Genomic DNA, 14,911 nt, shown 5'->3' on the forward strand with positions numbered 1-14,911 from the left:
TATGAGTAATGTTATTGTGTTGCTGAGTACTTGCCAGCAGGCTGTATGCTTTGCTGTACACTGCCCCTTGGTGCTGAGAGTGAGGAGGCTGACATGTTACCTCAACCGGAAGTCCTTGTCGTAGGGACTAAGACCTGGAGAATGAGCCAATCAGCGTCAGCCTTAGGGCAGTACTGGGAGCCAATCAGCGTTTACCTCGGAGAAGTACAGTGAGCGAATCAGCGTCAGCCTCGGAACAGTCTAGGAGCCAATCAGCGTCAGCCTCGGAGCAGTCCTAGGAGCAAATCAGCGTCAGCCTCGGAGCAGTCCTAGGAGCCAATCAGCGTCAGTCTTGGAGCAGTCCTAGGAGCCAATCAGCGTCAGTCTCGGAGCAGTCCTAGGAGCCAATGAGCGTCCGTCTCTGATCTCCTGATATGTCAGCGCTTCCAAGTGTCCGTCACTATTGCTGCGCGTGTTTCTACACCGATAACATATTCCTAGCGGAATACCAAGTACATGTCCGCTTCACTGACAGAGAGCAATTCACACAGGACTATAACCGGGTATATACTGCGTATAAACAGGACTGTCACGGGGTATATACTGTGTATAAACAGGACTATAACCGGGTATATACTGCGTATAAACAGGACTGTCACGGGGTATATACTGCGTATAAACAGGACTGTAACCGGGTATATACTGTGTATAAACAGGACTGTCACGGGGTATATACTGCGTATAAACAGGACTGTAACCGGGTATATACTGTGTATAAACAGGACTGTCACGGGGTATATACTGTGTATAAACAGGACTATCACGGGGTATATACTGCGTATAAACAGGACTATAACCGGGTATATACTGTGTATAAACAGGACTGTAACGGGGTATATACTGTATAAACAGGACTGTCACGGGGTATATACTGTGTATAAACAGGACTATAACCGGGTATATACTGTGTATAAACAGGACTGTAACCGGGTATATACTGTGTATAAACCGGACTGTAACTGGGTATATACTGTGTATAAACAGGGCTGTTACGGGGTATATACAGCGTATAAACAGGACTATAACCGGGTATATACTGTGTATAAACAGGACTGTAATGGGGTATATACTGTGTATAAACGGCTGTAACGGGGTATATACTGTGTATAAACAGGACTGTAACGGGGTATATACTGTGTATAAACAGGACTGTAACCGGGTATATACTGTGTATAAACAGGACTGTCACGGGGTATATACTGTGTATAAACAGGACTATAACCGGGTATATACTGTGTATAAACAGGACTGTAACGGGGTATATACTGTGTATAAACAGGGCTGTAACGGGGTATATACTGCGTATAAACAGGACTATAACCGGGTATATACTGTATATAAACAGGACTGTAACGGGGTATATACTGCGTATAAACAGGACTATAACCGGGTATATACTGTGTATAAACAGGACTGTAACGGGTTATATACGGTGTATAAACAGGGCTGTAACCGGGTATATACTGTGTATAAACAGGACTGTAACCGGGTATATACTGTGTATAAACAGGACTGTAACCGGGTATATACTGTGTATAAACAGGACTGTAACCGGGTATATACTGTGTATAAACAGGACTGTAACCGGGTATATACTGTGTATAAACAGGACTGTAACCGGGTATATACTGTGTATAAACAGGACTGTAACGGGGTGTATACTGTGTATAAACAGGACTGTAACGGGTTATATACTGTGTATAAACAGGACTGTAACGGGGTATACTGTGTATAAACAGGACTGTAACGGGGTATATACTGTGTATAAACAGGACTGTAACGGGGTATATACTGTGTATAAACAGGGCTGTAACGGGGTATATACTGCGTATAAACAGGACTATAACCGGGTATATACTGTGTATAAACAGGACTGTAACCGGGTATATACTGCGTATAAACAGGACTATAACCGGGTATATACTGCGTATAAACAGGACTATAACCGGGTATATACTGCGTATAAACAGGGCTGTAACGGGGTATATACTGTGTATAAACAGGACTGTAACGGGGTATATACTGTGTATAAACAGGACTGTAACAGGGTATATACTGTGTATAAACAGGACTGTAACGGGGTATATACTGTGTATAAACAGGGCTGTAACGGGGTATATACTGTGTATAAACAGGGCTGCAATGGGGTATATACTGTGTATAAACAGGGCTGCAACGGGGTATATACTGTGTATAAACAGGGCTGTAACGGGGTATATACTGCGTATAAACAGGACTATAACCGGGTATATACTGTGTATAAACAGGACTATAACCGGGTATATACTGTGTATAAACAGGACTGTAACAAGGTATATACTGTGTATAAACAGGACTGTAACGGGGTATATACTGTGTATAAACAGGACTGTAACGGGGTATATACTGTGTATAAACAGGACTGTAACTGGGTATATAGTGTGTATAAACAGGACTGTAACTGGGTATATAGTGTGTATAAATAGGACTGTAACTGGGTATATACTGTGTATAAATTGGACTGTAACGGGGTATATACTGTGTATTTTTATAAAGAGGTGGTGCAGATTACATAGTTTGTTTATAACAGCAATAAACACAATGAATATCAACTTATTTGCGTGGATTTTGTGAATAAAGCAATACCAGCTGCTTCCTCTCCACCATCATTCTGTAATACCTAAGATTTTATTTGTTGCTCATTCATGATTTTGATCACTTATAAAATGTTACACCGTGCTGTATGTCATCTGTGCAAGTGCTACACATGAATAAATACTGTGTTCACACACAAAAGACATACAGCTTCCAATATCACAATAATGGAATAGTGTAATAGCTACTGGCGCTAAATATAAAGTGCAGAAACGACATGCAATATGTAGATGTGCTGCTTGTTTCCACCTTGAAACCAATCACACAAGTTTTACAATAAAACGTAAATACACGGAACAAAAAAGGTGAACAGCGCACAAATAGTGATATATAATATCATATATAAATATACCCCTTTTAGAGATTCCTTGGTGGTCAGTTTTCTAGAGCCTGTATATAACACTGGCTCAGGTATATGCACTTGAGTGTTATATGCATGATCTTCCACCGGAGTTTATTGATAGCCGATATAATCCGGCCTGGGATCAGGGTGATCCAGAGTGGGCAGCCAGGGTTCCAGTTCCATAGCTCCTAGCAACTATTAAAGGGACACTATAGTTACCAAAACAACTTTAGCTTAATTAAGTAGTTTTGGTGTATAGATCATTCCCCTGCAGTCTCACTGCTTAATTCACTGCCATTAAGTTTACATATATAAAGTAAGAATGTTTAGTCCTTGTATTGATAACAGAAATTGACCTTTTTTTTCTGTTTGCTAGGCATTACATGACAAGGGATGTCGCACATCAGAGCAGTTTGCATGTGTCCTGGAAAAGGTTAGTTTGTGATTATATATATATATATTGAAATAATGTAAAATTGCCATTTTATGGCATATGATCACCAACATTTTTAGTAGTCATATTTATGTTTTAAAGGTATAGTACATACATACATATAAAATCAGTAATGAGAGAGCATGGGAAAAATGGAAGCGCTTTACTAAGAAAAATTACAAATGACAGGCGACCCGTTAATGCAAATCCGACAGCCAGACCCATATATACCAACAAAAATTCAGTATAATAGTGCCATTTAATAGAAATTGGCTGCTACAGTCTATAGTAGACACTAGGGCAAGCATAGGCAACCTTCAGCACTCCAGATGTTTTGGTGTATTTAGGATTTGTGCTGCCCTAGGCAGGACGGTGCTCTGGCACCCCCCCTAATTTAAATTTTTCCCACCCCTTCCTGTCAAGGCCACACTCACTGATAGATGCATACACTCATTGACAGACACACACTCTCATATACACTGACAAACAATGACATACACACACACTCACTGATTTGATAGAGAGACACACACTATTACTGGGGACATGCTGACAGACTCACTGACAGAGGCACACTTAGAGACACACGTACTCACTGACCGACACATACACACTCAATGACAGACACACACAAACTTACAGGCACACACATTCACTTATACCCACACACTGACAGACGCAGACACTCACTGATAGACACACCCTCACTGACAGACACACACACATTCACTCACAGGCAATTCGCAAAAAAAAAAATCAGTAATGCAGCTTTATGTAGTAGAATGCAGTGTTTTTCCAATAGGTACCAAGTATGCATAAAATATTAAGTAAATCCAGTAGACTCACAGTTGTGTTGCATTGACACACATGTTGTGAAACTGCAGACAAAATAATGCCTTTTATCTGTTTAATTAACACTCTGGGCACCATAACAACTTAAACGCAAGTTGTTATGGTGCCTGGAGGTCACAGTCACTGTCTTACCTTAAGGGGTTAAACCATTTACAAACGGGTGTTTAACCCTAAAGTGCTCTAGATGGCACCCATCCTGCATGTCTCTTCCTCAGGGTCTGGCTTCATTATCTTGGACTGGGAGCCGGTGACAGCCTAAATCTAGCCTGCATTTCCTTCATCTTTTCCATAATTATTTGCTCCTACTGCAACTGTTCCTATTCTCATAGGAAGGAGTTGTTGTTTTTTTTAAATATTCTTTATTTTTGTTGTGCATGAATAAAACAAAACAGCATTCTGCACTGTTTCATAGCCAATGCCACAGTCATGTCTTATCTTATAGATAGCTCCACAGGTCACAGTGAAATGGTCAGCAGTTCTGCTCCAGTTTGGATGGGATCCATGTTTAAAAAAGCAGGGTTGGATTGCTCCACCAATACCTCTGGCCCATATACCGAGGTCAACCAAGACTGAACTGGTGACAGCCCAGTTCCTCTACTCTCCAAGCCCAGGCTGGTGAATAAGCCGGTGCATTTTCTCCACTGGGCCCTCCATCTTCAGTGGTAGGGCTACATTACTGCAGGACTCTTGGCTCTCAGCCTAGAAGGGGAGCAGGGCCTCAGGATTCTGCTAGGATGTGCTTTAGATGTAGGTAAGGTAGGGGGTTGCTGCTTTTGTCTGGTCTCAATTCGGACCCAGAAGGCCGTGCAGAGTGCATCAAATGCAGTGTTGAACCAGCATTCCCACACTGTATGGTGACCATCTTTGTCATGTCTAGAGACTTGTCGACTGAAGGCTGTGGCTGTAGGAGTCACTGTGTCTCTTGCTTTAGAGGTGCCTCCCCTGTTGGGGGAAGGGGGTCAGGGCTCTGTGTTTCCAGTCAAACACATACAGGGATACCGTTCGCTTCTCCCTCCACGAGAATGTACCAGGCCACAACTAACTGGAGGCCTCAGCTACTCATTATCAAGAGTGGTGGATCTTGGGACCAGCACCCACCACAGCTAGAGTGAGCCAGACAGCACAAAATTCAGGATGGTGTGAGGTAGAGTATATGCCCCCCAAAACACAGAAAATGCTAAATTTATCGCGAGCTTGTACATTTTTTTACATTTTTAGCGAGTTTTAGCGAGAATTCATCATAAAATGTAATCGAAAAGCGGCACTATCATGCCGAACTTACCTTTCCCCACTCGATTCCTCTTCTCTCTCTCCGTCAGGATCTGTTCTTCCTGTCTGCTCTAGTTTTCTTTAAAACAAAAGACAAAGTAGGGACTACTTTGTCTTATGGAGGTTTCATACGCTTGACCAGCGGAGGAGCAAAGTGTGCTTCGTTTCCGGTGATCAAAGCAATTTTCCCACAGTTCTCACCTTTGATCTGTGATCTTGCGATGCTTCCTGTCAGTATTCCCGAACGTCCTGTCACTTAGACAGAACGCCGGCGAAACTACCGAATTTCGTCTTAACAGAATGAGAACAGTTTGTTCATTCATGTTAGGACGCATTTCGGGACTTCGAATCGGAATTTCATTCATATGAATGAAACTCCGATCCTATTCGTGCCGCATCTTGCAGCTGCTTAGTAGATAACTCCCTAATTCTCACGGTATTAGGGAGCTATCTACCAAAAGGCTGAAAGACCTAAATTGGTCTTTCAGCCAAATTTACTAATGCTAAGTAACTTTTTTTTTTTTAACTTGCACACACTTGGGCACTTTACTGCACTGTGTGGTACATGTTTTTATTATGATTTAAGTTTAACAGGGAGAGAGGCTTTCTCTACTTTACTTTATCTGTCCTACTTTTGATTATTAGTGCTGCTGATCCTCTAGACAGTAACCTTTCTCCCTTTTGCATTTTTTACCAGTGCTCAGAAAGTAAGGGGAGATCTACTAACACCCTATGCATTAAAAGGCCTGGACTCATTAAGCCTATATGCATATTGCAGATTTGGGTGTTTAGCACTTCATCTCCTCACTTATTTAGGCATGGGAGTTTGTTATGATTTATGATTTACATTTTTTTCTATGCCTATCTAGTAAGTCCCACAAGGAGAGAAATGTATTTATTTTATTTTAGCCGTATGTCTACGTTTGATTATAAGGGCTGCCAATCTTTTAGACAGTGACCTTTCTCCCTTTGACACTTTTTCTGGTGCTTAGGTACTAAGTGGAGATTTACTTACACCCTGTGCATTAACCCCTTAAGGACCAAACATCTGGAATAAAAGGGAATCATGACGTGTCACACATGTCATGTGTCCTTAAGGGGTTAAAGGGCCAGGACTAGTAAAGCCTATATGTATATTGCAGAATTAGGTGTTTAGTAACTTTATCCCCTCACTTACTTAGGCATGGGAGTAGCCTTATAAGGCTAGTTCGGTATTTAAAGGCACGGGAGTAGCCTTATAAGGCTAGTTCGGTATTTATTATTATTTGGAGTTAGTTTATTTGTGTTGACACTTTCTGTTATTTCAGATATTTAGTGGTCTGGTTCAATTGTTCCATACCACTGGATGCGTTGGTGCCTACGTTTTTATCTCCAGTCAGCATTATATTCAGAGTTTGTGAATTTTTGTTTCTGTTGCTAGTATCTAGGGTTAAGCCCTTGGGCATTGCTGGAGTGCCCTCCTGATGCATGGGATCACACCAATCCCATTTCTTTCTATTTTTTCTGGGTATTTAAATAATAATAATGCACAGCCCTGGGCTCATACTAGCTCTGTCATTCCATTTTAAAACATGATCCTTAACGAACAGATTATTAAAGGATAGAACATCATTGTTGATACTTTCTGTTTTGCTTATTTGCAGAAATCAGTATTGACTTTTGGCTGTAATTGTGATATACCATGCTGTATTACTTTATTTGTTAAAAGCAGCTTATTGTTTTTAGGTACAGAAGGAAGTTCAGAGGCGAATGAAGTTAGGTGAGGAATCGGTACAGAGGAGAACAGAGATATCCCTGCGTTACAAGCCCATGTACCCCGCATTATATGTTTTACAGGTAAGAGAATCACAATCACGCCTGCTTTACATCACATTTGGCAAGGCGTTTAAATGTACTCATCCAAATAATCATATGAACTGGATTTTTTTTAAATAAAATGAATATTATTCTTCAGAAATATTGGCTTGCTTTCAGTGTTTTCCCACGATTTTCAATATTATGTTTGCTTATCTATATTTAAAGAGAACCTGTCACGACTGGTTCCATTTAACATACAACAGCTACCAAGGCAGTAAATATATTTTTTTTATCATAGTGGTTTGGGGGTTGTTATATTTGTCCTTACTTGCCATCCCTTGCACCAGCATCGCCATTCTTGGGGGCAGGTGGGAGGCTTTTCATTATATTTGCATTTCCCATGGCCTGTATTAAGGAAATGTAAAAGATTTAATGAATGGAATTTGGTTGCAATTTTGCTGTTTGACAATAGCCAATAGCCAAATCAGCCTGGTTATATGAGGATTAAGCTGATTCAACAGACTTTGCCTTTTATGAATATCTGATTGTATTACATTAGCATTACAATAGCTAGATTGTTACAACCAAATGGCATTCAGCCACCTTAATTTTAAACACGCTAAATGCTTTCTTGAGTCAGATTTGAAGTCAGATTTACATACCTATGGCATTTTTATATATTTTTTTGTTTGTTATTACAAAAAAGTTGTTACCTTACATTGATCATTATCTAACACGTTATTACCTTACATTGATCATTCTCTATCATTCCATGCAATGTGCCTCTCATTACAAGGAGTCCTTTTTAGCAGAAGAATTTTTAAGAGCTGTCAGGTTTTGTGAGTCTCCTCACACTGGTTTAGATGGATTGCTGAAACATCTTCATTCTATACCAGGTAATATTTATTTTGTTACTTGAAGTATAATTTCATTGTTGATATGCCAGATTAAAAAAAAGCAACAGCTTTTTCTTAACGAAAGAGACAATAAATGTAATTATAAACATTCTATTAAAATAATTTGCTATACCTTTGAAATTAATTAACATAAGCAGCTTTATGTGGTACAGATTTAAGGAACACTCTGAGCACCATACTGCTGTGCCCCCCAGTGCAAGTAGACAAACCATTTTCTAATGGGTTGAAAATTTGTGTAGGGTCTGCCAGGCACCAGAAACGCTTCTCTTTTGTTAGAAAAATGTACTTCTACACGTCATGGTAAATTTATTGTGCATAACTAGTATGAGCTATAACAATACTCTGCCTCGCTATGTAAGAGTTTTCTTAGACATACTCTTAATTTTTTTAATGAAAAAAGGATAAACTTGCTTGTTTTGGTTTGCACTAGGTTTTATTGTTTAGAATTGTATAATAACAGGGTTATTCACGAAAGTCGAGAGCAAAGTAACTGAACTGAAAGTATAGCTGACCAAAAAATAAATTCCAATTCAGCTATTTTGGTATTAAATTTTAAATTTACTTTGAATTCTCACTTTAATAAATAACCCTGTAAGTCAACAGAGTGCTTTTGGATGAGCTATGAAGTGATTAGCAACTGGACTTTAAAACTAAATAGGCACCTTCTGTCTCATTGCTGTAAAAATAGATCAGCCTCAGTAATATTTGGTAGTCATCTGAAGAGGGATGTAGTAGTTACTGAGTAAATTAAAGGGTTATCTAGATTTAGGAGGTTTACAGAGTTGGTGATTGGCAAACGTCTCAAGCAGTGTGATCATGGTGCGTAACAAGTAATTTCTGCTTTGAATTACACAATCCTGTTTATTTTATTTTCATTTTGACTAATTTGGTTTTGTTTAGAACACATCCTCCACAACATTGTATTTATTTGTTATGCTTGCAGATAACACAGACGTGCAAAAACAGTGTTCGTTTTTTTAACATATCACTTTGTTTTGTCCTTAGGGAAAAGGATCTATCAGCTCCCAGTATTTGTTCCAGAATTTTGCAGAGACTTGGTAGAAGAGCTGGAAAACTTTGAAAGATCAGATTTACCCAAAGGACGACCAAATACAATGAATAACTATGGGGTAAATTGGAAAACCAAAGCAGCAATCAACTCTAGTTATGTATAGTAACAATTATTTACGGTTCTGATAGCATCACCATGAAACATAGTATCATTAATTCAAAATTCAAAAGAGGATTTGCAGCCAGGGTTCAGGGAAATACATAAAGCAGTTTTGTCACCTTAATGGGATATAACAGGTAGATGTATAAAAATTATAAATGAATAAAAAATACCTATTGATCTCTCCGTTTGCTACTGTCCCAGGGCTATAATCCACTTTGAGTGATGTTATCTGCTTTTATTCTAGCTATTCTGCTATTCTAGCTGATTTTAATAAATTTGTGAGAATATGTAAGAAACAGGACAGCTTGCATCTATGCACATGTGTGGTATTCAGTAATTTTAATTAAAGGGAAACTAACGTTAGGAATACTGTATTCCTAATACTATTGTGACACCTGGCCAACAAATGGTTAAAGACCCTTTTGATTACTTACTTGATGTCCCTCGGTGTTGATTCGAAGCTCTTCCTCCTCCAGTGTCATCCAAGGAGGGGGCTAATGCACATGCACAGCGATTGCATTAGTGATATCCTCATGAGGAGTGTCCAGTAAGATCCCAGAAATGCCTTTTAATATACAGAGGCTGCCTTAGTGCTGCAATCTAAATTTCTCTAAAATTGCAATGTTCTACATTGCAGGACTAAGTGTGACAGGGAAACTGCACACAGACCACTTCAATGAGATGAAGTGGCCTGGGTGCCTACAGTATCCCTTTATTAATAGATTATTGGTTACAGCAGAATTTCACATGTGCTTTGTCTTGGATATCTGAGAAATCAGTGACAGATGATTTGGGGAAAAATTAAATTGATTTTTCACTCTATATTGATCTTATAGAGGTGAAAAACAAGTTGGATGGGAGGAAGGTGTAAAAGGTTTATATATATCTAGCAAAAACATGCATCTGGAAAAAGAAGAAAAAAATTGGATGAGTTTTGTTTGGTTTTTTTAAACCAGGAGACCTTACTATGCATAAAGAATAACAGGTGCTGTATGCAACCCTGTACAATGCCGTTTAAACATTTTATATTATATATAAATAAAAGTCCTATGTTAAGTACTTCAAAGCTGGACTGCTTATTGTAGAGGGAAATTTGCCTGTCTTGTTGTAGACATGTTTACCCTTTTTCCTTCTTTACTGCCCTCAGGTTCTTTTGAATGAGCTAGGATTTGATGACACCTTAATTAATCCTCTGCGTGAGAAATATCTGCAGCCTCTCGCCTCTCTGCTGTTTTCAGACTGGGGAGGATGCTGTTTGGACAGCCACAAAGCATTTATAGTGAAGTATGCAGTGCATGAAGATGTGGATTTAAGTTGCCACTATGATAATGCAGAGGTCACCCTAAACATTTGTCTGGGAAAGGAGTTTACAGAAGGAAATTTATATTTTTCAGACATGAAAGAGGTAATTTAGCAACTGTAATCTCACTTTCTAATTCTTTTTTTTTTATAAATTCTTTATTTTTCGTTGTTTTTCTTTTGCGATTGGTGTTAGGGATACAGAATTAAGAGGGGGTGAGAGGGTACAACATTGCTTTGTCAAATATACATTGTGAGCCAGTGGCGTACACATTACCCATGGGGCCCCGGTGTGAAAATTGATCCGTGGGCCCCCCCCCCCCCCGCGCTTACTCTGCGCGGGCCGGGGCAGCAACACATGGCGGCGGGCACCTGGTCGCAGGGGTTGCAGGGCTGCGACCGCGGTATGTACACCAGTGCATGCAGATGCACACACACTTAAAGGACCACTACAGACACCCAGATCACATCAGCTCAATGAAGTGGTCTGGGTGTCAGGTCCCTCTAGTTTTAACCCTGCAGCTGAAAGCATAGCAGTTTCAGAGAAACTGTTATGTTTCACTGAGGGTTAATCCAGCCTCTAGTGGCTGTCTCACTGACAGCCGCTAGAGGCGCTTCCGCCATTTTAAGACACTGAACGTCCATAGGAAAGCATTGAGTAATGCTTTCCTATGGGCGGTTTGAATGCGTGCACGGCTCTTGCCGTGCATGCGCATTCGGAGCTGAGAGGCGGAGGGATCCCCAGCGCCATGGGAGTCCGGCGCTGGAGAAAGGTAAGTGCTGAAGACACACACACACACTCTCACGAACAAATGCATACACACTAGCTAACAGACACACACATTTACTGACAGAGACACACTCAGCGGCAGACATAAATACACACTCACTTACAAAACATACACTCTCACTGACAAACACACACTCACTAAATGACATCAAACAGACTCACTAACACACACACACAAACACACTCACTGACACTCACTAGCAGACACACACACTCTAACACCAACACTCACACTAACACACACACACACTAACACTCACACACTAGCACTCACACACACTGACACTCACTCACACACACACTCACTCACACTAACACACTAACACACACTCACACTAACACTCACACACACACACTTACACACACACTAACACTCACACACACTTACACATGTTTTTTTTTTTTTTTATTAATCCCCCCAGTCTCCCTACCTTTTGGAGTGCTGAGGGGATTCCCTGGGGTCCAGTGGTGCTGCTGGGCTCCTAGGCGGCCGGTCAGGCTGGCCGGTGCGTGAGGGAGCACTCTCCCCTGAATGCTTCCTCTTCAGCTCCCTCGCGCGCCACGTAGGGATGCCAGCGCCGGAAGATGATGTTATCTTCCGGCTCCGGTATCAGTGCGGTGCGCGAGGGAGCTGAAGAGGAAGCACTCAGGGGAGAGTGCTCCCTCGCGCACCGGCCAGCCTGACTGCCCGCCGGGTGTAAGCAGGGCCAGCCTCGGGGGGCCCTGAGGTGGCTGGCTCCTGGGGCCCCCAGGAGAAGAGGCTGGCCAGTGGGTACATACAGGGGCGGCCGGGCCCAGTCGCAGCCGCGACCCCTGCGACCCTGGTATGTACGCCACTGTTGCGAGCCTATTCAGTGTTTAAGACTCAGTGCTTGACAGTTCGTTGTTTGGGTGGGTAAGGGTAGGTTAGTCCTCAGGGTACTTCCCTGATTTGCCCTGAGGGCAGGTATGTATGTCCGTCTGATGATTGGTTGGGCTTGTGTTGTCCCAGGCTTTGGTTTCTCGGGCCTCTTGGGTCGGTTTTCAGGGTTGTCTGTGGGTGTGGTGTCTATTTCTTGCTAATGGCTTTTGCCGGCGCTAGTCTATCTGTGGGCTCTGCAGGTTCTGTCGTTTAGTCTTTTTGTCGGTGGCTTAGTTTTGTCCCTGAGCTTTGTTTGAGTTTCTTTGACTTCCAAGTCGTTCCCGTGGTCCTATTGGCGCGTCTGTCTGTGTCTACTACTGTATGCTATCTTTGGAAATTGGTTTATAGGTGGGAGTCTGTCGTGGTATTCGTTGTTTCTCTGTGTTGTATTCACTAGTAGGGGAGGAGGGAGGTAGGATAGTGGCATGAGAAGCCAGGGTGTGCCTGGAGTCGGGTAGGGTAGGGGTGCATCGGCAGGTCCCCTGGTCAGGGATGTTTTGTAGTGGATGTTATCTACCAGGGTAGTGAAGTGTCTCCGTTTAGCCATGGGTCCCAGATCTTGTGATATTGTGTGGTTGTCTCGTGTATTTGGGCTGTGAGGCTGTCCATGTTTGCGCTATCCTGTATCTTGTGTGTGATGGTGGTTTGCGAGGGAATGTGTGGTGTTGCCCACTGTTCTGCGATCGCTCTGCGGACTGTGAGCATTATTCTTGCGATTAGTTTGTTTTCCCTTCTTGTGTAGGTGTCAATGGGTTTGGATAGCAATAGTAGCCAGGGATCCATGGGGCATGGCCTGTCGAATAATCTAGTGATCAGGGCTATGATGCTTTGCCATAATGGTTTCAGTTTAGGGGATGACCACCAGCGGTGGAGGAAGGTGCCTATCTCTCCACATCCTTTCCAGCAAAGGTTGGGGTGAGTTGCTCTCATAGCGGCTAGTCTTTGTGGTGTCAAGTACCATCGGAACAGCATTTTAAAAGCTTGTTCCTTATGGGTGACACATATTGAAGTGGTGGCTGTGGCTTCCCATATATCAGACCATTCTGTGGGGTCTTCCAGTGTGCCTAAATCTTTTTCCCATGCCATGATGTAGGGGAGCTCCACCTGGGTAGGGTGTGTTGCTATGGTGACATAGAGGTCTGAGATTTGGCCCTTTCTCATTGGGTGTTCCATGCTATCTTGTTCAAATCGTGTGAGGGGAGCTGTGCCTGCCTGTTTGATGATGGGTGTGGAGGCAAAACGTCTGAGTTGAATATATCTGAAGTGGTCAAATGTGGTTAGTGTGTGGTTGTCTGGTAAGTCGTTATAGGCAATGATTGCGTCTGCTGCGTATAGGTGTTGTAATCTACATATATTTCTGTTATCAAAGCTCGCAAAGTGTGCCGGGGTTAGTCCTGGTGGGAACAGTTTGTTTCTCCTGATGGGGGAGATCGGGGATAAGTAAGAGGACAGGTCATATTTATCTTTCGTTTTATCCCATAAGTCTAGGGAGTGTGTTATCGCAGGGGATGTAGGTGGTGGCAATGGCCTTTTTGCTTTGGGTAGCCACATGTATAGGGACGGATGGTCCCAACCGAATATCAAATGCTCCAGGTCTACCCATCGTTTTTTGCTTGGTGGGAGATGCCATTGTTGTATTTGGGCCAAGCGTGTTGCTGTCAGGTAGTGTGTGAAGTTCGAGAGTCCTAGGCCGCCTGCTTGTCTGGGGACATATAGCGTGGTCTTTTGTACCCTTGGTTTTCGGCCGTTCCAGACAAAGGAATTCACTTTCTAATTCCAGCTTTACCAAGAACTGCCATCCACCTTTGTCATTGGATGCCTCATAGAATCCTATATAATTTAGCTTTGTTCAGCTATATTAAAATATCATTGGATTTAACATTTGTAAAGATTTTCTACTTGTTTATGAATATATCCTATATTTAATGTATGTAGTAATTTTACACCATTTTCTCATGAAACATTATAAAATGTAATCTTATTTGTGTGTATATTTATTTTAAGGTGCCTCTCAATGAGCGACAGTATACAGACATTGAGCACACCATCGGCCATGGAATATTACACAGAGGGCAGCATGTTCATGGCGCCCTCCCCATTGAGTCAGGAGAGAGGTGGAACCTTGTCATATGGATGAGAGCTTCACAAGTGCGCAACAAACAATGTCCTATGTGCAACAACAAACCACAACTGGTAAAGACACTGGGAGAGGGAGATGGTTTTACCTATGACCAAGCAGGTGACAAAGTAGACACTGTAAATGTATGTGTCCTAAACTAACAGGATCAAGTAACAAACAATGCAGAATATTTTAAATATCTTTAAATGTATCAGTATTTATTCTTACAACCCCATGAAGGCATTCTAAAGCAGGTTCATGTGATGAGTTGTTGAATTTCTATTTTTCTATTAAATTCATTTTGCTTCCATTAAAGAGACCCTGCCATGCATTACACATGCTCC

At 41.7% G+C, this 14,911-nt stretch overlaps 1 protein-coding gene across 3 annotated transcripts; it reads left to right on the forward strand.

The window, feature by feature from the left end:
• Positions 1-274: 274 nt before the first annotated feature.
• OGFOD2 (2-oxoglutarate and iron dependent oxygenase domain containing 2) lies at positions 275-14,903 on the forward strand. 3 transcript variants are annotated; one of them, XM_063454298.1, is made up of 7 exons: positions 275-542; positions 3,393-3,449; positions 7,296-7,406; positions 8,164-8,263; positions 9,290-9,414; positions 10,606-10,863; positions 14,453-14,903. In XM_063454298.1, the coding sequence occupies exons 1-7, from the start codon at positions 414-416 to the stop codon at positions 14,726-14,728; spliced, it is 1,056 nt and encodes a 351-aa protein (XP_063310368.1). In that variant the 5' UTR covers positions 275-413; the 3' UTR covers positions 14,729-14,903. The 3 variants fall into 3 exon arrangements, with proteins under 3 accessions (XP_063310368.1, XP_063310369.1, XP_063310370.1); XM_063454299.1 differs by having other exon boundaries at positions 275-392; XM_063454300.1 differs by having other exon boundaries at positions 414-447.
• Positions 14,904-14,911: the final 8 nt, after the last annotated feature.

Source organism: Pelobates fuscus, chromosome 5, assembly GCF_036172605.1.
Source record: "Pelobates fuscus isolate aPelFus1 chromosome 5, aPelFus1.pri, whole genome shotgun sequence".
Taxonomy (NCBI): domain Eukaryota; kingdom Metazoa; phylum Chordata; class Amphibia; order Anura; family Pelobatidae; genus Pelobates; species Pelobates fuscus.